Source organism: Cardiocondyla obscurior, linkage group LG02 (assembly GCF_019399895.1).
Source record: "Cardiocondyla obscurior isolate alpha-2009 linkage group LG02, Cobs3.1, whole genome shotgun sequence".
In the NCBI taxonomy this organism is placed as follows: Eukaryota; Metazoa; Arthropoda; class Insecta; order Hymenoptera; family Formicidae; genus Cardiocondyla; species Cardiocondyla obscurior.
Window position 1 is genome coordinate 3895359 of NC_091865.1, and position 24840 is coordinate 3920198.

A 24840-nucleotide genomic window follows, 5' to 3' on the forward strand; every position below is an offset into this window, starting at 1 on the left:
AAATACTTTGATCTATTTAAATATATAATTTACAAAAAAAAATTAATTTAAGTAAACAATTTAATATTTAATTTAATGTTCTTTTTTGTTTCTTTTTTTTTTTACAGGTGATGCCTCTTCCCCGTATCAACTTCACGATTATTTCGTCTACATATTTAAATCGATTTTCGACGCCAATAATGTTCGTGTAAAAATCATCATTTCAACCGTACCGATTATCCTGTATCCGCGAGCTGACGGTCTGGCGCACTTATCTCGTCTAGTGCACAACTCCATCGTATATTTATCGCCTAACCAATCGCGGTGAAAGCACATTGGACTGAAATCGATCTGACGCGCAATATTACCGCAGCACTATTCCAAACAGTAAATGGTTGTCGACACATCGCGAAGTATCGGTAGAAAATCGTTTCTCGGCACAAGTCACGTACCCGTTTGGGTACGGTAGAGCCTGGGCCGAAGACCAGCATCAAGATAAAGTCAGTGGGAGCTGTACCCAAAGATGCGCGGGAACGGGTGGTGCCGTTAGTGGTGGATAACAACTGGTTGGAGAGACCAGCGAGCGGCAAGAAAGGGGGCCACGAAAACGGCCCCCAAAAGGGCCCGCTGGATGGTCTAGCTTACGAGCAACCATCGAAACCTAGCTGGCAAGAGGACGAATACGTCCAATCGATCGAGACGCAGGAATCAATTACTGTCATTAATTCAGATCTGGCAGCAGCGGACACCGAGCTGGGATTCACCGATAAGCGCATAGAACTTGATGAAAGAACCGGAAACAAAATCAAACGACCGCGAAATCTTACGGTGGACGCAATTGACGACGACCTCGTCCCAATCTCAATAGATCGCAAATATCATCCGGAGGAATTCAACGGCGCAGCCTTGGAGCTACAATCGATCGGCGACATATCCGACGCGCGCTCAAAGCGTTCGAGAAAGACGTTGGACGACGACAGCAACGACGACGACGAGCAACCAGCGAGAAGAACCTGCGCGGTGCATCGGCACAAAGTGTCTTGTCACGTAGCGCGAGCTCATACGGAGCCGCCCTGTCGAAGAGGCGTGAACCGAGGACGACCCTGTCGAGTTCATGATCGCCGGCGGGACTGCTCGAGAGGAAAGCCGACGGAGAGACCAGAACATCGGCATCTGAGGTTCCACGATCCGGAGAACGTTGTCGTACGCTTGGAGCAAGACCCGATACTTCGACCAGTTCGCATTCTCGGCTGTCCACCCGCCGAAAGTCAAGAGGTATCCTCCTATCTGGAACCTGCCGGACCGAGTTACGTTTACACGGGCATCGGGGTGAGCCAGTTTGCCGGCGGTGAACTGCACTGCTTCGATCTACACAACCCAGACAATATTCTGCCCAAGAGTCGCGTCGGCAGCATCGCCAGACTCCTCGACGGGCCGAATCGCGCCGTGAAAGACATCAATCGCAAGGTCCTCGCGATGGCGCGTGCCATGACGCCCGCCTGGTCGCTGCGCCTGCTTGGCGTCAGCTGTGGTTCCGTGCTTTGCGCCTGGGGACTTTTGTTAATACTATCCGTGCTTGGTGGCGGTGCCTCACACGGTACCGGTATCGGTAGTTTCGGTCTCAGTGGTATGACGGGTACGATGGACGATTTGAACGGCGTTAGATGTCCTTGGGCGTGCACCTGTGGAGGACAGGAAGTCGATTGCTCTCATCGTGAACTCACGCAGATTCCTGGCGACCTGGCGAGCCTGCTCATCGCGGAAAAACTGTAAGTGATTTTACCATTGTTTTTTTTCGTTTTTCGTTTTAGCTTTCGTTAAATTGTTGGTAATAGACACATGCGTACGCAACAAAAAAACTCGAATGCATATAAGTCTTTTTTTTACCTTCTTACGTAACTATTCGCGAATGCGATTAACCTCGGTTATTTCGTCTTGCCCGCGTTTTCTTTTTATTACGATAGTTTCTCGTCGTTATACTACCAAATACGCAGTATATTTTATTAGTCGGATTGATCTTAAAATTCTTTCTCGACACCATGCGTATACTGCTCTACTCTTACTCTTACTGATTTCTATTCGCATCTTCTTATCCCGAAAATTCTATTTTCCTAGCGATATTGCTAGTAATCGTAATTTCGGGTGGGTAATCTATAAATTTTATTATAATTTAGAACGCCCTAGTTAATGAACTCGCCGCCTGAAAAGCGATTAATGATAATCATTTAAAATCCGATAATATAAGTAACTCGCAAAGTAACGAGTAATTTGTTTTTTATAATTTTGCATGTTGTTGATTTATAGTCACAATTGCGTACAAAGATACTGAGATGTTTTATTCGTATTTTCTTTAAATTGTTTTAAGGAGAAAAGTAAATGAAAGGCGAGGAGTTTAATACGTTTTATTAAATAAACTCTCCGGGCGGGAATAAACGAACCCTTTTAGCTTACTTAAATATTACTGGCGAAGAAAGTGTTAAACAGAATACATTTTTGACGCTTTTAGTTTCTATTTTTTTTTTTATTTTTTAACTCGTTAACGTTATTTGTTTCTTTAAAAGAGTAAATACAATTTCAAGAATTGCGATAAGAATTAATTTTATTAAATTTATTTTGACTAGAATAAAACATTGGAAATTAATAACTGTAATTTTCAAATTTCCTACATATATTTTTTATTAAGTTTAAAATTTTTCTATTAATTTTATAAAATAGTTATTTTGTATTACTGTGCTTTTTTTTGCTATCGCTAAAATTAATATTGTATTTGATTTTACTTTTGTCAACGTCGTTTATCTTCAATGCAAAGCGTCAACTTCGACGTTAATCAGATTCTGGATTTTTGTAAAATTTCGTACAATTGTTAAGCCAAAAAGAAAATAAAATTTGATATTGATTTCCGCCAATCACTGAAGTGTCGATACAGTAAAGAGAAATACTACTTTTGCGGTAATCCTTTCTCATCTCTTTCGGTCCTGAGGGACAGGAGTGGATGCCACAAGGAATGAAAGGAGATCCTTCTCCGATTAATACACAGCACCGTCTCCATGTCGCCAAGGACCGTGTACCGCACCTCACTCTTGGACCTCCTCTTAAGCACGTCAGGAGGTAAAAGGAAGGGGTGGGATAGCTTCCAATTCGTATCTAGTGTGATTTCCCCGGGGTAAAGTCGACCGATCAACCGATCGAGTGGGTGGTTGAAAACCGCACTGGGAAACCTAATATATCCGAGGGTCCTCCCTTCTCACTCTCTTTACTGTGATCTGTAAAAGCTTTAAGAGGGCATACGAGCGTTACCTCACGCGTGCGTAATCTTCGAATGTCTACATTTCTCGTTACGTATGACATACAATATCTGTATGCATTTCAGAGCAAATATGTAATATCATCTCCAAGTTTTTATCAAAACGATCCCGTATTCTTAATTCGCGGATCACGTTTAATTTTTCGCAATATGTTTTTTTTTATCTGTAACAACTTTTCACGGAAAAAAAGTTACGATCGAGATATTACCGTTTGATTGTTTTTTGACATTGTCAGCACGATATCACGATTCTGATCACTGTTATAAATAAGCAAACAGCAAACATTAGTGTTCGATCGATTTCACAATGCGCCGCGACATTCTTTTCCGATGGATATTCGTGCGCGCATCTTAAAAGAAAGACCTTAAAAATCCATTTTGCACAGGCCATTAGGCACACATGTTAGCCAAACATCTCCTGTTCCAAAGCAAACTACGTCCTAGAGGTTTTTCACGAAAAGTCGTCGAATTTCTCCAGTTCGTAGGGCACAGATCCGCTTACCGGAGAAACTTGCGCGAGATAAAACGCGGAAATATTGAGAAAAGTGAAGATGAATGTATGCGCCATTTATGATAATGTCACCGTTATGTTATCAAGTAATAAAAAGAACCTAGGTCTTTATGAATTTGTTAGAAACAAGGAACGGTGTAAAACAGACAGAAGGGTTTCAAATATTTGCTTAGGAAGTGTCAAGAATTAGTGATGACATGTCAGCCTGCGTGAAACATCGAGTTTCGCCTGGGCAAGCATTGGCGTGTTTGAAAGATAAAAAAAAAACAAAGAAAAGAAAACATTTGTTTAATCTAAAACTTAAAATAAATATTAGAAAGTAAGATGTAACTTTTGCCACCGAAAGCAGACATTTATAGCGATACGAATTAAGATAATTAAAAAACATAAAATACCGAATTGAAATTCAAAATCGCGAAAAGTAGAATTTTTTTTTTTTTAGATATGAAGCTTTGATTAGAGTATCGTCTACGTCTTACGTGTAATATTTGTGGCGAAAGCAATCCTAGCCCGTGAACAGATACAGCTAGGATAAAAGAGTATTCCTCCCTTTTCTTTTATACGTATAGTAGCTACTGGCACCATAGTCGCTTCCCTCCGCGCGTTATAACGATCCACTCTGCAGGAATATCTCTATCCACCTGTCTACGTCCATATCCTGCAGACAAAATTGTCTTTCGAAGAAGTGGCTTACAAATATATTTCAATAGAAACGTAATATTCCGAAGTCAGTTGTATTGGCTCTTCTTGAACCGTTTCTTGGTTTGCCCCGGACCCTTTTTCTTCTCAAAGGGATTTGCTACTGCTCCATAGACGTGTACGTATCATACATTCGTCATATCCAAGCGACAAAGTAATATTGTCCCCACTTCTACACGAGATCTTGTAAAGCCGACGATACGAAGTATCGCAGACGACACGGGGCGTATACGTCGTGTTAAAAAATGTGCGTGTTTCTTTCTTGAATGGAAAATACTTGAACAAACGCGAGACTTCGATACAATCGTGCTGCACGATATTTCGATTTCAATGGAAATTGGGTGCACTTTCGCCTGTACATGTCTTCATAGGTTCTTGAAATAACAACGGATCGGTTTTGAACGATAAATAAGTACAATCTCATTTTGAACAAAGCAAACACTTTTAAGTAGAAATTTTTCTAATAAATTCAAAAACTTAAAAAAAAATTTTTTTTTTTTTTATTCTTATTAATGTTTTACTGTGCATTAAAAACAAGTAAAATCTTAAATTACATTTATGTCTACGTTTTTTTAATTTATAGTTTACATTATTAGCGTTATACAAATTTAATATTCACGCATGAAATTTGTGCACGTTAAATGTTATACCTATTATTTTTGTGTTATATATTATATATTGTAGATAAAAATGAAAATAATACGCGGCATTATTATTTCAAACAATTTAAATTTATTTAAACTTATGGCAGATTTAAATATAAATTTAATCATTTAATTCCATACAAGATGTAATGTTCACTCTTGGAAGAATTGTTTGCCAGAATAACATTGTACACACTATCTATAGGATTATTATGTTTGTCCATTGAATTTCTTCTCAGGATGTAGCATATGGTTCGTACCTTATTTTTTTCATTTTACATCGTGACGTATCCCGAGTGCTGACATTCCGGAGGGTTGCGACAGTCGTGAACTTTTGTCAATATTGATCCCCCTCTCTTTACTCGCGAGGGACGTACGCGTTCGACTAACGTATGTCTTCGATTTTCAGAAGCTTTAATGCGTTTCGTAAATCTCACGTTTCAAGGTATTAAATGTTGGCAGCAGAGTAGATATCGTCGGTATCCCTATTAAGTTAGCCCTCTCATCAACAAAAAAAAAATTAATTCAACGCTTAGGTATCTTCAAAGTACTCTTAATCGTGAACATATTAGCCCGGTTAGAAGGTAGCACCTAATTTTTTTTGACCATATTCATTCTTGGCGACTTCGCGCGGAATCGCCAAGAGTGAAGTTAGATTTAACTTTAAGCTAGCCCCCTCCCTCCCCATTTTGAACTTCATTTTCTGCTAAATCTTTCGAACTCCAAATTTTTATTTGTAGCACCTAATTAGCACCTAATTATTTCATAAATAAAACTTTTTTTCGTTGGTGGGGGCTAACTTAGTAGGAGTATCGTCGACGGCTGTCGTCAACGCATTAGTCGAGACATTAATGATGATATCGAGTTACTGTTGCGTCCTATCTCCGACGAGTCGATGCGACGAAACAGCATGTAATCTGGTGGAAACTGCGAGGACGAAATCGCACATGTACACGCAGTCTGCTCGTTAGATAATCGCATTATTGCAACAGAGAAAGTATTGAGAATACAAAATACGATGCCGTGCAACAGGTTCGTTAAGCGTGATGCATCGCGAGTACATTCTTTTCAGCTGTGATAAAAAAAATCTGAGGTTATATTTAAAATTTAATGAATTAAGGATTCTTTGAATTTTTATCTAAAAAAAAAATAATATATAAATAAAAATATATTATTCTTTATCCTTCAAATTTATAAAGACAGTAATTTAGTTGATAATTTTACCGCATCAAAAAGTGACAATAAAAATTCACTGAATAATTAAAGTGATTAGTCACTAATTAGCAGTACTGTACTTATGACTATTTGAAATACAGGTAGAAATATATAAAAAAGCCTACAATACTGACACATTATTGCGTGCAATATGCAGATACGCGCGATTCTGTAATATTTGAGACGGTATATTGATAAAAAGCGAGCACCGCAATATCTTCAAGAATTCTCCGGGAAAATGTAAGACATTCTTTATGTCTTCTATTGCCGACTGTAATGTATATTATTACGCTATCTCCGTTTTTATTACGTTACCTCCTGCTCCAATGGCATCGCAGTTATTAAACGGTCATTACTTCGGCATCTCGATTCGATAAAAATATGCAGTTATACATAAAGAAAAAATGATGTTAATTATTTTACAAAAGTCAATAGAAAAAACAAGGTTTAATATTAATCTCGTAGAAATCTGCAAAATAAAATTTAAATTAAAAAACATAATGCTTTATAGCAGAAAAGATAAATATACATATCCGAATCTTAGATTTCAGTTTAAGTTTTCTTGTTAATAATTTCGTTCAAGTTAAATGTTGAAGTTTCCTCGTAACTAAATCGATCTTCAAATCTTTCTCGAACGTCTCATTTTCTGCACGCTACATTTCCTGACTAGATGTACCGTAAATTAGCTATAAAACAGTAAATACTTTTGCCATTAAAACTTTATCTCGTCTACAAATCTTAGGAAAATTCTTGTCGAATTAAACTTTTCTTTTTGAGGTGATATCTAAATTCAAAAATACTACATTAGCCCAGTAGAAATATTAATTTTTTAATTTAATTTTTTTTTTTTTTTAATAGAAACACCGCGTTTCTGAAAACGATTAGCAAAGACTGATGAAACGTGCTTCGAGCAGCTCTCGTGAAAGAAATCCGTGTTCGCGCAGAATTAGCTCCCGTTTAGTCGACCTGGCACATCATATACAATAGGCTAAAGGTTATAAATGTTCGCAACTGAAATGTAGCTCCAGCAGCTCTTTCAATATATCGCGGTGTGATGTATGAGTTCGTATTTTCCGGTTGGGTACGATGCCATCTTCCAGCCCCAAGTCGCAGTTTAAGGCGTTATTGCCGCGGCGAAGCGCCTGTTAAGAAGGGCTTCGTCTTCGTGGCTCGCCGCCGTTAACGACGTCGTTACGCGTACATCCACGGTCTCACCTTCGGCATCTACATTCGCACAGAAGACGAGCGCGTAAATGTACATACGCGCACGTGCTACTGCGGCGGATGCGTAAACGCGCGGCGGAACGAGCTTTTCACTGTTGCCCGAGACATCTGGTGACCACAGAAATTACGGCCTCCACTCGATCGGCGTTTCCGCTTCATCAACGATCGTAAATCAAGATTAAAAGATCGTCGCGAGTCGAAATAAATCACGTAGCTTCGGATTCTTCGAAGGGTTTACCCAGTAATTCCGTAAGAATGCTTTCGTTAGCCTTTTTTAACAAGTCAATATCGGATTCACACCTTTCTTCAGTTTGTTTTGATCGATTCAAATTTATAATTCTTATTTGTAAAATAAAGTAAACAATAATTATTTTAACGTTATAAGTCAGAAAAAATTAATTCACGATTTAATAAAATCGATGAGATCGAAACAATGTTGTGTCCCTTTACAAGAGTTCATAATTATAAATTTTTTGATATCGCATTCGGGTCTTAATTTTAATAGTAATATAATTTTAATATAAATTAAAAATATTTTTTTTTTTTAAATTTTACTCTTCCTATAAATGTATATGTATATTTAAAATTAAAATATGCATATTAAATACGTCAGACTGAATATATCTTGTTTATTATAAAGTTGAAATCCATTTTCATACATCGATAAAGGGTACAGCAATCTGAATTCGTACATAAAAATATTCTTTTTGATACAAACAGTTGAATGATGATAAACAACTAAAAATAACATGTATTTTTGTCTCGTGCTACGTCGAATTTTATCAAAAGCATCGCCAGACAAATTTCGAATAGAGAAGAAATATCGTCAGACTTCAAACGTTCCCATCGTCGCGTCTCTTACGTTTCTAGCGTCATAAAATTTCCGAAGAGTAGCGCCGAAGCAGGAAGCGCGAAAGGCCGTGACGTATTTTATGGACGTCGATTTGAATTTTAAATCTTTCGTGCGGTTTACACTTGACTAATTTTCAATGACGTTACCATCGGACACCCTCGCTCGTCCGATCGGTTCAATGCGCTTTATGAAATAATTAAACTCGCATCGCGACAGATTAATCGTTGTAATGTTGAGGTTGCAATTTAACCTGTCTGCATACGAATAATGTCTCGATGTCGATAAGCTTACTTTTAGATCAGTATTGGTGGCGTCAACATTGACAAATGTTTGCCCATCATTTAGAAACAAATGAACAATATCTCATACGCTGTAACGTTCGTTGCAAATATTGACGCGATCAATACATACGCGGGCCTTTCATCCGGAAATCAAATTTCATATTTCGAGAATAGCTTCGATAAATAATTTGATAATGTCGTTTTAATTAATATTTTATTCTAATTTCGATACCATTTTATTCTTTTTTTCCTTTTTTTCACAGCAAAAATTTACTGCTGAAAAATTTTGCAACTTGCATTTTCTGCGGACGTTTAAAAATGCAAAATAATTAACGCAAGTTCGGAGCTTCCATTTAAATTGCATACGGGATGGCTTGTTGCGAAAAGCGGTTCGTTAACGTTTGATAGTCAATATTGATTACTCGGAAATTTTGCAGCATCGTATTATTTACCCCTTAAGCCGCAGTACTCGGTAACAGCGACGCGATTTGTCTCCCCGTCATAATTTGCAGAAGAGAACAAGTGCTTTTCCTCAAAATGAGCGGCGACGCGTGCGTTAATTTCACTCGGTTACCATTAAACTGTGCGTTCGAAGTATCGATATGGAGGGTCCGCGACGATACACAGTCACTTCATTCAATAGAATTCATAAAGATAACAGCAACACAACGGCCGATATCATTTTTATTTTATTCCCGTTGTGCCACATCCAGTTTTGTACGCGCGGAACATCGGATTGCGTCGCACGTATTGTATATTCAAAGTCAGAGCGATACACTTTATTATTATTTCCTCAGATTTATCGCAGTTGTTGGAAAAAGTAGACTCGAAGCTTAATCAAATTTTATGATGCTCTTTCTTTTACAATGCATTTAGTAATGTGAAAGCGATGAAAATGTATTGTGAACTGAAGTGATGTTCAATTCAGTGCGAACATTAAGTTTTTTTATAAAAAGGCACATTAAAAAATTTAACGTTTTTCTTCTTTACGATATCATATCTACAGTATAAAGGAAGTAACAAATCACAGAAATTATATCTCTAATGACGTTGCGATCTTACTACTTGATCATCGTGACATGGCGAGGGACGTGGAGCGCCGGAGATCCTTAGGTGTCAGAGAACACGCGGAGAGAACGGCGCTCGTCAGCTAATGAGTCGGTCGCTTTGAAACGAGGTGCTTGTCTCTTTTCGCGCGTGCTTTGCGAGATCGTACGTGGGACGCGCGGGCACGCGAAGTTATGGTAATAATTAATTTCAAAGTCACTTTGAAGCCAGCTGCGACGTACACCTCCGTCTCCGAGTGGAAACATAATATAAGCGCCGAGGACGGATATCTACGCGCTCGCGCATACGTTTGTTCGCGTTCGCGGATCTAGAGTCGCACCATCCCACATCTGAGTGTCGTCACCGACGCCCAGTTTTGGTTAACCTACGTTTCGCACAATGTGTGCACTGGTATAAACGGTTCGGCGATTTGATGAGAATTTGAGTCAATTAACGTTTCCACGCGCGCTGACGTGAATTATAAACAAAGCGTTTATATTAGGGCATTACGAAAGGGCAGCCGTCGCGCTAACGAGCGGACCACGTAAAAGGCGGATTTAAATGTTTTCGAGGCGATTAGTTGCGGCGAACGTGAGAGGATTATTTGATGGCGATTGTTGCAATCACTGGTGAGAATAATGCGATTTCTTTGCAGCTTAAATTAATTTTAAAAGAAAAGAGGAAAAAAAACCTCCGATACTCCACCACAAAAGTTCTTTCTTTGAATTAAAATCTTTTGTGTTGTGATAAATGAAAGTTTAACAATAATTTTGTATTTGATGACATAATAGGTACGCAATATTACAAACAATAGATTGGATTTTTTTTTTGAAAAGCGCGTCAGATATTTATATGTAATTTTATTACATGTTGTATATGTACAAATAATAGATTTATTTTTATTTTAAATTTTTAATATTGGAAAGTATGCAATTAAATATTTATAAGTTTCCGCATATTTTTAAATATTCTAATATGGTGCTTAGCTGATATTGTATTTTCGACATCTTTTAATATTTATAATTTTTGACAATATTTCTGACGGTTTCTGGATTAAATAATTTTAACGATTTTAAACTCAATTTAAAGTGACGACAGTATATATCTATATGTTCATACTCAAATATAAAGTTATGTTAAATGCATTCAAGTGCCTTAGTAAAAAGATATTCAGATTCAGTCATCGTGCATTTACGACATCAAGTCACCGCTCTGACACGTGTCTTTCTTGCTGACGGATGACAGATGTCCGTAACACGTGTCGTAAACGTAGGAAAAAAAAAAAAAAAAAACGCTCTTCGATCGGAGGTCGTGACACGCTGTTTATTCTCGCACTAGTTCTTTCGAATATTTTAGAATACACAAATATATAAAAGTGATCGCGACGAAATCGATACCGACGTAAGTAACTTGCGGTGTTTAGAAGACGACGTAATTAAGAGCCATACACGAATATCGCGAAGATAAACCTTGAAATAACGTGTAGACGGGAAAAAGATAGGAGACTGAGGGAGTAGCCTCTTCACATAGTGAAGATCAAAGAAAAAACGTGACGTACATTTATATTGGAAAAGAGAGAGCTGACAAAAGAAGGAAAAAGACGAAATTTTTTACAGTAAGTCAGAGCATCAAAACAGCTGTTGGTGTAATTTTAGTTTATGAAGTTTGTCTAGTACTAGAAGAAGTAGCGGCTCTTCATTAAAATTAGATTATGGTTGGTATATCGCAATCAATAATAGTCTGTGAAACTCATCAGAAACCCAGGTAGTAAAGCGAATCATTTTTTATTCCATGTCGATAAAAAAAAAAAATCCCTTGAAAGTGCGCACAGAAGTAAATTTATTCGTAATAATAATTCTATTTTAATACTTTGGCTCACGATTATATGTTTTTGTAAATATCACCAATCGGTTTGAGGGAATATCGCGATAAACTTACGCAACTTTAAACGAGATACACCTTGGAAACACCGAGAGCCGTATTAATTCTTATGCCAATAAAATTTCTTCGCAGGCTCGTAATTTCAATACGCCACGAAGTAATTCTCGGCCGAAGATACTTCGACACTATACTTCGTCCTAGAGCTCGAGTTAAGTAAAAGTTTGGCGTTACGGCGCCTTATAAATCAGAAGCCCGAACTTTCTCACGGGATAACTCCTTAAACTTACTTTTTAACTCTAGCTTTCCTCGAGAGTAACAACCCAATTTATGCAGATTATGGACGCGGATCCGAAGCCGATCCGAATGCGAGATGGGTCTTTGTTAAAAAGAGACTCGCATAAAGTGCCTACAATTTAACACATTTCCATAATATTTTATATAACACCTTATAAAGATTATTATTATCAAACACACTTGAATATAGTAATTATCATCTCCACTTTATCACGCTTATTAACTTGAATGAGATCGTAAAATCCCCCGCTCGTTTTTATTGGCAATACCCAAGACGTGTTTTGTGGCGAGCGATCATTAAAGAACATCCCTCGAAACGGGATAGCAGAAAACGTAGGAAGCGTGTCCCTAATTCCTCATGTCTGTCTACGGAAATTTCGCATTCGCTAGCCTCCTCGTTCCCTCGTGCCCATCTAGAAGTCCGCCGGCTATTAAATCTTGCCGACCGGCAAAAACTCCTTCCGAATTCTATTTGTCTTTCCACCCGTCCTCTTATCCCCCGGCCGTGGAAGAAGTCCAGCCACTTCCGTCGGTTTTCCGAGTTCGTCTCGAAGTTCCGGCGACCAAACGCTAATCGGTCTAGACTCCGTTTTCTGCTCGTCCTCCCTTCCCCTCCGTCTGTCCTACGAAATCCTCGTTTTCCTTCCTCGACACTTCTTCGTCAGGATATGGCGAAACGAAGCCACGGAGCGCACAGTTGAGACGATTTTCTTGCCCCTCGAGTATTTCGTTTCTCCGTGTGACGCGTCAGCAATTGGTGGGCAGGATAAATGGAGAACTCAATCGGTTTCCTTATGACACGTGCGAGTTTTCCGACCGCCGTCCGGACGCTAACATGCGTTCGTTATTTCTATTAGAACGGACACGCGTCGGTGGAGGTGTGAACTCTTCCGAAGGGTTAATCTTGTTTTCATATATCGGCATATATGTATACAAACAACGAAATATTAGATATCGAAAAAAGTAATCAATCATACGTATAGATATCGGATATCTAAAATACATACAAATAATTAATTTTAACATATTTAGTGTAAAGCGTCATAGTTTCGAATTAAAACTTATTATATTAAATTACATTTTGTGCGACATTAATTTTCTATAAATACATGATCGTCGTTAGGTATCGCATTATTGTGATATTAAATTGATATAATAGGGCTTTTCTATTATGTAGATGTACATTAATAATACACTTAAGTTTAATTACACGAGTAAAGTACGTTTATATTTAATGCATGAAACGGGGAAGCTCAAACCGCGTTTAAAAGCTGTGACAGTTGAAACAAATATAAATGGACTCATTATAATTCATAACCGGTTTCTAATGATCGTAATGTTAAATATTTAACAAGTGTAGTATTATTACGTAGTTATGGAAATATTAATTAAAGGACAATGCCTGAATGTCCTATAAGTATTTAAATGGTAGTTAATTCCCCGTTTTAATTATTCCACCGTAAAAGCTATAATTTTTTTAACATTTTTTTTCCACAATCTTACTTTGAAGGTCTTATTAAACTTCTTCCGCCGTGCGCTATTGTCACACAGATATATCCATGACGGAGCAGCGTCCGATAAGTTCAATATTGACACGGCGCTGGCTTATCACTCGTACGCAACATTAATCACGATATCGCTCCGAGCACGTCACTCGCAAGAAAGTATATTCCCTAACCCGCTTCGCGTTTTCTCACCGCGCGGATGTATCTAACCGATAATACGGTACGAGAGGTGAGGCACGAGAATAGAAAAAGGTGCTGAGAGAAATCGGGGGAGTCCTTTTTTTTTTTTTTTTTTCTTGTTCTTTTTTTCTCCCCCTTTACTTTTAAATAAAGTCATCCAGCAGGCATTCTCTAATGGCAAATCTATAATGGCTCCGCGTACCTTTTCCCCTTCGCGCAACGTTCTGCTCCTATCGTTCTTCGTTTTTGTGCGCCACTCTCGGTCATGTCGGGTTTCGTTTCAGCTCCGCAACGACTAGGGCCCTTCCCTTCTTGTTCCCCGGCACCAGTTTCTCTCGCTCGTCGCCTCTCGAGAAACGTCGAGTGGTGCGAAGCAAACGGCGACACCAAGAACCGATCGATCGTCGGATGCAACGCGATAATCCCACGTGGAATATGTGGTCGCGTATCTAATCTCGGCGCGGCGGATGCGGCATGTTTGAGTGCGACGGTGGTATATAATACACACAGCGTGATAAACCGTGTACGAAGAATGTATCCGTGCGTCGGCGTATCCGCATGGCGTGTTTAAGATCGCTAGTATTACGCGCGGTGATTGATTTTTTAGAGTGCCAGGAGAATAAAGCCGCGCATCCGGACGGAAAGCGTTTAGTAACATGATTTTTATCGAACACACGGTGAAATGTACACCTAAATTTCAGTTTGAATATAAAACACGGATTTTTTAATCGTATATGAATCGTAATCGACTCGTCCGTAATGAAAATCCGAGATTGACAATTCCGTAACCTTTTATTTAGTAAAAATATTTTTAATTAATGTGGAAATTCTTTGCATACAAATTTTTAATGTGCTCGAAAATAATATCGTCGACATTGTTTCGTCAATTCGTATTGTTTTTCGCATCGACGGTCATTATCGAAATTTTCGTTATCTAGCGCGGCAGTAAATGCGGCAGTAAAACTTAAATGAAACATAAACGTCCGTGACATGCCAATAAATGCTTCAGCACACAAAATGTTAAATGCACGCATCAAATTGGATAATTGAAACCCGTAAACGAGCAAGGTTCGCTGGTCGTTAATAATTATCCGACGATTGAATCGTTATCGAAAGAACGGAGCATTATGCTTAAGCGAGCGCGCCAACCGGGGCGCAATCGCTGCCTAAACGAATACTTATCACTTTATGACGTGAGTGCGTTTACGATAGTAATAGGCAAATACGTAAAACATGGAAAAGCGAATAATTCGATGAGGGTTCCGAAATGAGTCGTTTCGCCGAATTGGTCGAAACGCTTCGACGTGGCTCCGTGTTACGCTAAACCGCCGGACCTGCTTTGCAGTTCTCTACGGCTTTATCTTCGCAATGGTGGTCCTATCTTGAACACCGCGGCCGAGATTGCCACGCAGGTCGTTATCGTTTTATGAATAACAGTTCTCGAAATTGCCCCGACCAATGTGCATACTCTATCTCGAACTATGTAACTGTACGCCATGTGTACCCCAAGTATGCGTATACACTTTGCACAGGTTCGCTCTTAGTGTCCGGTTAGTATAGGATATCGAGTGAAATACTTCAAAATGGGGCACCTACTCCGGGTGCAGGTGCATTATTTACGACGTACAATCGTTTGCACGTAAAACGTAACCTTATGAGAATATATTTTGCCGCTTAATAGCGCACCAATATTCTCGCCTGCGCCCGCGTCGCGACAAACTTTAAAATGAAATATACAAATATCGAACTTAAGATCATAAAAAATTTAGAAGTCTAATGTCTGTTACTATTTTTACTGAAAACTTTTTTCGGGAGAGAAAAAAAATTAAAAATTTATTTTTCGTATTTTTTTAATTACAGTATGCTTCCCACTGTTTAAAATATACAACCACGTTAATTTCTCATTATTTTTGCTTACTATAAAATAAAGAACAAGAATTAACGGCCGTCTAATATCATCAAATAATTATCGGCATTAAAAGACGTAATGCGCGATGTGACTGTCGGTAGTTTTCACTTCCTGTTCGCGGGAATCGTGCTTCATTCATATTTTGTTAGCTTAACCGTCTGATGCATTATCATAGGACTTTGCTGAGATTGCGAAGAAGTTTACATCGCGCCGACGAGACTTTCCCCCGTTGTTCATCCCACGTGAACGCGAGACGTTAATTACATCGGCCGATTTAATGTCTGCAGTTAAGGTGCAATAAAGTCGGTCGTGAAGGATTGGAAAATAAATTCGTGCCCGCCGACACGCGCGGAGGCGGCGTTCAGTAGATTTGCGTAAAGTATGGAAATAACTCGTAACATAAACTTGATGATGTACAGCCAGAGAACCGTATAAGCGACGCAAGGGAGCCTCTTCCTTTTTAAGGCGACGCTGTTGATTTAAGGACCAACAAAATTGCGCGTTTTTACGGAACACAAAGCAAAGGTTGCCTCTCAAAGCGATCCCGGCACGCAATTTCGTGCTTTTCTCGGTAGAGTTAAATGTGACGTAATTTCATTCGCGCATCGCGCATCCGTTGTGCCTATTCCAACCAGTGCATCACCTGTTTTAAGCATCGATGTACTTGCAAAAATAACGCGGTCGAAAATTATTTATATTTTGCTTTATGTTTCGAAAAAAAACTTCACTTTTTGAGGATTATTATTGCATATTGCAAAGCTACATATATTTCCTCGGTGCAACATTAATATAAACGCAGTAAAAAAGATTTTACAAGGTGAAAAGATTCAAAAGGCGTCATTAATGAATAAAATGTTCGATTCGTGATGTGTTCTCTCCCCTTTCATTGACGACTGTTCTCGCTACTATCCCTCTGTCGAATTACGTTTTGCGTATCAAATCGTTACTCTGTACGTCATTAATATACTCTGTGATACGTTTAGATTTCATCTTTTAATCGCAGCAATTAAAAAAATAATTACGACGCGCTGATACCAATTAAAACTTTATATCCCGTATATTCTCGCGCTTTATATTTTTTTTTACACGCATAAACTCGACACCCCTTCTTAACTTTTCTTCTTGCCCTTTCTTGTTTGTTTTCCCGTTTTCTGCCTCTCATTCCGATTACCATTGCTGACTGTTTTTTTTTTTTTATGTGCACGCGCTCATTTGCAAACGTCGCCGTTTCGACTGCCATTTCGATTCTCTCTTTGTTTCATTCTCTTACGGAGTCGTGAGCAAACTAATTATAAAAATGTTGGCCCGTATACGAGGGAATAACCCTCGTTGAAATAAACAGCTCCTGGCGTTAAGCGCGTTTTCGACGAAAACGAGAAGAGGCTCGGTCGAAAGAATATCGTTCCCCACACTCTTTCTCATGTAAATCATTTTTGCGCGGTGTATTCGGCTTCGTCGGCGAACGAACTCGTTTAAACCCGACGGCGTTGTAATATTTCTTCGTCCCTCTCTTTCTATCTTTCGGAACTAATTAGAGATGCACTTAATAATGCCTATTTAAGTCGAACAAAATAATGAGTTCGGATACGTTACTAAATGCTGCTTGAAAGAAATATATAATTTTTCTTGATTATTGTTATCTTGAATATTATAATGATTTTAATTTTTAATCTTTTAATTTAACTGCTGTTATCTGTTACGAGGATAGGTTCTAATAAAATCATAATTTTGAAAAATACATTTTTTTAATAAAAAAATTAGGCTTTACATGCTGCATGATTATTTGCATTTTAAGGCTATTTTAGAGTTGTATTGCTACACGCGAAACTCGTTTTCATCGCATATGCATATGCTTGGGAACAGCGATCGATTTCCATCTACCAAGCAACGCTTCACTTCGTCGGAACGCATTTCTAAAAGGCGAATTTGAAACGTCGACGATTTAGATTTAGCGTTAAAAATGAGTTTATATCATGGAAAAGGATTTCCTACCGCTCTTGATTCGTTTGCCGGTAAAAAGCTCGATCCTGTCCTGTAAATGCAATATGATTGCCTGCTGACATTCTACATTTTATAGAACTGAAATATAGCTGGCGGTTATTTCGTATTGTAGCGTAACATATTTGCACGCATTAGGGAAAGCGCTGGTTTTTGATATTACAAAACGTCCTCTGATAACGGATTGTACAGCGATTCATGTGAAACGTTTGTCAAACGTGCCGCATATTCGTTTTGATTCTCGCTTGTGCGATATTTCTTTTCGCCACCGTGTTTGCTCTCCACGATTATTAAACGTACCAACGATTTTTCGTTAAAATTAAAATTGATATTGAATTTTGTATAATGTCAGTTCTCATGGAGAGAATACAGTCGTGTTACGAAACATCAGGATTATTTACAAAAAAAAAAAAAAAATAGCCAACGAGTTTTAGAAATATAATTATATAAAAATCAAATATATTAGATTAGCAAATTTAATTATAAATTAATTTTTAATCAATGAATAATTTAGTTTTATATTTTCACATATTTAAAAAAAGAATTAATACTAAAAGTAAAAAAATAAAGAATTAAAAAATGATCCTTGAATATACGTGTGCTAAAAAATATTCTTTTCTACTTTTATTAAATAATCCTCGATGTTTTCAAATCAATTGCGTCAAACTGTATTAATGACTGGTGAATCGCACGCAGACGCAATAAAAACAGAACGGTGATCCCTCCTGTTTCGAGAAGGCTCTAACACATATCTCGCCTCGAGACGTTGCGATTCATTTCCTGCGCGTAACTTATAAGCGCTGCCGATCTTTGCCGTGACCTTATTTCGCAAAGACGAGACGGTAGGAAACGAAGTAGCGGGAAGAGCAAGGGGAGAATAGAAGAATGAAAGAGAGAATGAGAGTTTGCGCGCCCTTCGCCAAGTCGTGACACGGCGACAGAGAAACCGGGGAGTCGTTCGTATCGACGATCCCGTCACCTCGCCGGTTGTCACGATTCTACCAAGGCCCTTTGACGATCGGACGAGAAAAAGATCGGAGAGCAACCACAGAAGAGGAACTCGAAAACACTCGGCCATTGATATAACGAACGTGACCGCCGCACCTCCGACACTATTATTCGCACCTTGAGAAAGGCATGAATGCCGTCCCACGCGTCCGCAGCTCCGGTTACGATAAATCGACGTTAAGTCGAAATTACGATCGTATCGGTCGGTTGGTAGCGACAGTGCGTGCCCGAGCAAACCGTGTAGAGCTTATAAGTCCCGTTTGGACCACCATCTGGATCGGCCGGATAATCGCGCGTCGCGTATCGTATATGTACGCTCTTATATTGATGATAATTGCACACCGAGACCATTCGTCCGTTTTTTTCTTTTCACACGAACCCCGTTTTGCCCTTCGAACGGCCGACGTGTTGAATTCCGTTTTATTTTGAACGACACGAGCGGGCGAGATATGGGCTGTGAGCTTCGTTATAATTTAATAATTTTTCAAGAAATTGCTAAGTAATAATACCTTTTTATTACACGTGTCATTTAACAAGCTTTGTATTTTTTATCAACTTTTCTGAATTAATTATATTATTTATATATGCTAACCTAATATTTTACACGGATGGTTATTATTCGTAATTATTTATTGCTTTCAAATATTTGCTTTTGAAAATTATACCGATGGTTATCTTGTCTATATGTATAGATGTGGAATGTAAAATATTAGACAACCTGTTAGAATCTAGTTGCAAATAACAGTTAACGTTACGAGTAAAAAAGAAAATAGGTGCTTAATTAAAATCCACTGCCATATTTCTCATTTACGTAATCCACTTCTCAATAGTATAATTGATCGGATATCAATGCTGCAATGTGAGATACTTGGAACATAAATCAAGAATGGATTGGTATACGTATCATACATTCGTCGAACCTAACAGCCTAATTAATAAACATGACTTGGTGCCGATATGTTTTACTTCGAATAAGTGTCATATCTATAATTACATGTGTACGTACATCACGCAAATTATAATTTAGTTAATTTTATATTTTCCGTTTAAATTATAAAACATTAATGTCAGTTTACCATGCAAAATTCGAAACGAATAGAACGCGCTTTTAATTTGCCAGAAGAAGCGTCATTTTTGTCCCTGAGGGTTCGAATCCGGGTGGGCAATTTTCACTCACGTTCGGAAATTGCAATTAAATCGGCAGTGATACGGCAAACGCCGTGTTTGCACTATAGCAAACTGGCCGACACAAAACGAATGAAAATGCGTGGATCATTTTGCCGATGACGAATATCGCGCGCGACCTACAATGCTGTTCGCCGCGTGTGCGCTGAGCATGGCGTGCACGCACCCAGCGTTATTATTTTCATTGGCAGGGTGCAGTATGAATCGAAAACCGGATTTTAATCCCTCGTGACAGTGACGAGACGCTGACACGAAGATCTGTAGGAACAATTCGTACCCTCGGTACCCTACACCGGGATTCAAAAGGTTTTAGAATTAGCATAAGTGACACTATACACGACGTGCGTGTGACGTAAACTCATAAAAGAATTTTTTTTTATACTTGAAAGAAAAAAAAAGATTTATCTCGCAATTATTCGACTAATATAATATAGCTTTGTTGACACTTTTCTCTCACGATTTCTAGACAATTTCTTCATAAATTTTAATTTACAGAGATTAACTTTTTCCTTCTTTATTTATTTATTTTTTTTTTTTTTTATTTGGAACATTTATATTATACAACAAGAAAAAATAAAATATGTAATTTTTTATAAATGTTGCGCTACAAAAAGGTTGTATTTTCGTGATTGTGTGATGCCGTTGTTTAATATTTATGAGCACGATAATAACGCTGTTCATAACAATGCTTTGTCATATTCATCTAATACGGAATTGCTATTTTTATACGGCTTAAAACTTGTCTATAAATTATCTATAAAATTTTTTCGTATCGTATAGCTTAAGTTATAGGATACGCTATGTGCGTAATTTATATCCGCGGAAGAACGTGTTCTCGTGTGCGTAAGTAACATTTAGTAAAATGTTTTCACACATATAAAGAAAAAAAAACCATTATTTCCAACTATAGTTTTCACATCATTTATGTATGTCGCCCGAAAGTGATATTGTCCGAGATAAATCAACCGTATGAACGGCGCGTTCTTCCACGGAATTAAGAAAAATTTCGCGCCATGAATGGAAGATCTTCCGTCCGCATTTACATAAATATTCAGCCGGAATCTCTGTATATAGCGCACTTTTAACGCCGCGCCGCGCGAAGTTCGTCCGTTCGTCCCCGGCGAACTTGGTGGAACATTATTGCATTTTATATTTCGCGGGTCTAAGGATGCATGACCGAGTCGGCCAACTCCACTTTTTCGCATATGAGTCTAAATTAAGGTACGTGAGAGATTCGCCCGGAGGTGCCGTAAAATATTCGCGGCAATCCCCGCGCCGCGCTGCCCACCCCCCTCCCGTACTGCGGTAGCAAAACGCCGCAACCCCTACTATCCCCGCTACGCGTTGTTATCGTATATACCTACCACGACACATCAACCGGTATTATGCACAATGTCGGTGAGGTAACCCAAATAACTGCATGCGTGATAGAAACCACCTAGTGCGTTTCCGTGGACGGTACCTTGTCGCGCCGTATCAAAATTGCCGGGTGCTTATAACGATTTTGTGGACGATCTCTATCACTCCCTGTCTCCGTCCCTCACGCGGAGAGAAGATCTCAAAGCGCAACGCGCGAACATCAAAATGAAAATATTTGTATAACCCTCGGCGCGACGTGATCTCATCGTCGTAACTCCCCTAGCAGAGTGATATTGTAAAGTACAGGGTTACGTATCCAACGATTCTACTATACATATGTATGTATATATGTATATACTTCCGCGTCTCGAGAATGTTATTTCGCATCTGTCGAAAGATCTAATATTGAATTGGTGCAAATTTCTCGTTAAACTGATCGCTTTACGAAAATGATAATACGTTTGTTTAATTCGTAATATTGGCTTTATAGCTCATAAAAAAATAAATATAAAATTCTATTTGCTCAAATTTTATAAATACAATTAATTTCTTTTCTTAATATTGAAGAATATTAAATAAGATTTATTTATTATTTATTTTTTTAGCTATAAGCCAAGAAGGGGATTTGGTTTACAATTATTTCCCTAACACATTCATTCCATCTCGCTCACACATCCTTCTATACTTCATATATCAAGTTTTATCTATCTATTATCAAATTATATTTTGTACTTAATTCTATCTAAATTCTATTATCACAATACATTATATACTATATCACAGAAACATAATACTGTTACATTGCTTAACACATTTTACTTTTTATTTCCCATATCTTTCTCATAATACGCTTTAAATCATCTAATTCTTTCCTTACTTTACCTACTTTGAAGAATATTAAATAATAAAGTAACCACGGGCAAAGAAATTGCATAGAATGAATTAACTTTCTTGTTTTTAGTCTCGCCACGAAATTGAATATTATTATTAAATCCCGGTCCTATTAAATCGTCCTGTATATCACTTTCTCGCGTTTCCCATTCCGTGTAGCGCGTAAAGCGAGTAAGTACGATAGTTTCACGCCGCTCGAGCAACTATGCGGAGCGCAGCATTGCACTTGAGGAATCTGAAGGGAAACTGACTACATATCTTACCCGATTTCACACGTCGCGAAACATGGGATTGCGCATAAAAAATGTAATTAAAATAAAATAAAATGAGAAGGTTACCGACTTCAACATCTGCTAGCAATACGCGGCCAGACTGAAAAAAAAGAATACACGCTTGGAATGTTCTAATTAAGTCTCGCCGAGTACCGTCACCATTATTTTGCGAATTTTCTATGCCCTTTGCTTATGGTACGTTTTCAGAATTTTTATAGTAGTATAATTTACTGTACAAGCTTTAACAACGTTACATTGTAAATTATTAATATTTTAAATATTATAATGGTAAATTAAGATATGGCAAAATATTTTGAAATTGTAAAACATTACTTTTCTACTTCAGTTCATATATCTTAATAGCTTTTTTGTATTTAAAAAAAAAATTGGTTTTATTGATAATTTATTGATAATTAATTTATTATTCAATAATACTTAAAATACGAATATAATGTAATATTATAATATTATTTACATTTACAATATCACGTTGCTGTAGGATTTTCGATTAATTTATAAAAAAATAGAAACACGAGGTATGCATGTAATTAGAGCGGCTCAACAATAAAATCGTTATACTTAATTGAGAGATGTTCGACGAGAAAAATATTTTTCGTACAAATAATGAAGTATCAATAACAGAGGAAGTATTCAACCGGTATATGTATAAATAAAGATAAAAATCTGACTCCGAAACAGTTGAAAAACGTAAATATCAAAAGCGAAGGTAAATTAACAAAATAACTATTACGTGTCGAGTCTAATATTTACCACAGTAGTGCAGTAGCTGCAAGTTGTGGTACAGAATGTAACTAAATGTAGAACGTCCGTTTTACGAACGTTAAATGTTAGTTGGTGGTGGAATATCGTATCGGAGTCTTACCCAAACACTCAACCACCGTCAGCAGATGTTTAGCTTGCCGTATATACTGTTTACGTAGCTTAATCGAAAAATCATAAGTGCGGGCGATACCAGTGGATGCACGACTATTATGCAACGTGTGTTCGCCACTTGTGGAAGCGGAACGCTGCCGCGAGCGTAGTTCAACATCGACCTCTAACCCGCCTGCTTATTTGCGAAATTTTAAATAGTATTTTTCATGCATGAAAAGAAACATGTATTTACTGTCTGCGCGATATTTCACCGACAAATTGAAAAAAAAAAAATTATATCCGAATAGTTTTTTTTTTCCGTACAATTTATACCCTATCGCTAATTTTAATTAAAGATAAATTTTGCACAATTGTTGCTTTCAGATAAAACATGTTCATATTTAGGAATATTTTAGAACTATTTAGGACTATTTTTCGGACTCTCCTTGGGGTTACTGAGTTTATGAAACATTTTATTAAACACGGGACTTACACAGTTTAATGCCGGTTCCGAACGGCCACTTTTACTTTTCTCCTTCTTTCTTTTTCTTTAATTCTTACCTATGGGTTTTCGACAGCCATTCACTCCGTTCCTCCTACTATATACTGTTCGTATGTTTCGGAGACGTTGCATGTATGGCTGTTTTTCGCCCGCAGCTGGTCGGGATTCAAACCGCGCATCCATGCCTTTATCAGCTTAGTGCTTAGCGTGCTCGACCACCGCCCGGCTCTAAAACATGTTCATATTTATTTCGCAAATAAAATTATACATATATTTACGACGAGTAAACCGTGGCATGCATATACATTATCACGTTTATCATTAATGGCAAAAACACTCAATTTAAACTCGTCTAAGAATTCCGCGGTAAATTGCATTCCACGTTCAAAACATTTAATGACTTTCGCTTTTACTGTTCACCGTATTCGCTGTTGCAAGCTTATTTTAAGGCAAGAATGTCACGAGACTTCTTCGTGGGGGTGCACAAGCGGGTGCCCCAGCGCCCTTTCGTCAAGCGTTGCGGCATCTTTCTGGAAAAGGGCGTAGCGTTAGACGAATACTTAACCGTACATACCGTCTATTCCTTGTCGGGTAATTTGTCGCGTTAATTAAGCGTGTAACGAGGTCGGAGTAGAGACCAATAGCAGCAGCCTTTTGGCTGACTTCTATTCTGGCTGGCGCTTTCTCTAGGCGTAGGCGTATTATGTTGGTGCGTGTTAAGCGTTTATTAGGTCGTTACCGATGTTCAGATCTTACACACGATCGGCGAGAAAAGGCAGCAGACCGATACAAAAGACGGCACAAAACTCATAAATCACACCGCGCTTTAAATGAGTTTCGAATTCTCGACTCGGTGTATTAAAACGAGGATCGATCACCGCACGCGTCGCGCGAATTTGTCTTTAGAATTTTATTACTCTCAAGTAATTCCGAAGTCGTGCTTTCTCGTTTTCTTTCCCTTACCTTTTAAACAATTTTTTTTTTTTTATTTAAAAAAGAAATATTTTACACTTATTTGTATAATCTTTGAAAATATGTTTGCATAAATAAAATTAATGTTATTTTTTTATAAATAATTAAAAAAAAAAAAAAATGGAAACTTCCCAAGAAAAGTTATAACTTACGTATTATATATACATATATTTATATATAAATATGATGTAAACATCTAACGAGTTTGCCGCAAGTACAGAGCTGCTCTTGAGGGAGAACGGGTTTTCCAGCAA

The 24840-nt window shown here is 38.0% G+C and overlaps 1 protein-coding gene across 1 annotated transcript in view; it reads left to right on the forward strand.

Moving 5' to 3' along the window:
• The first annotated feature begins 419 nt into the window (after nt 1-419).
• Nucleotides 420-24840, forward strand: part of Sli (slit guidance ligand) — a 297794-nt gene continuing 273373 nt past the window's right edge. Inside the window, exon 1 of the mRNA XM_070673816.1 lies at nt 420-1748. Coding sequence (XP_070529917.1) covers nt 1456-1748 — 293 coding nt within the window. The 5' untranslated portion in view covers nt 420-1455. The remainder of the gene's footprint in view (nt 1749-24840) is intronic.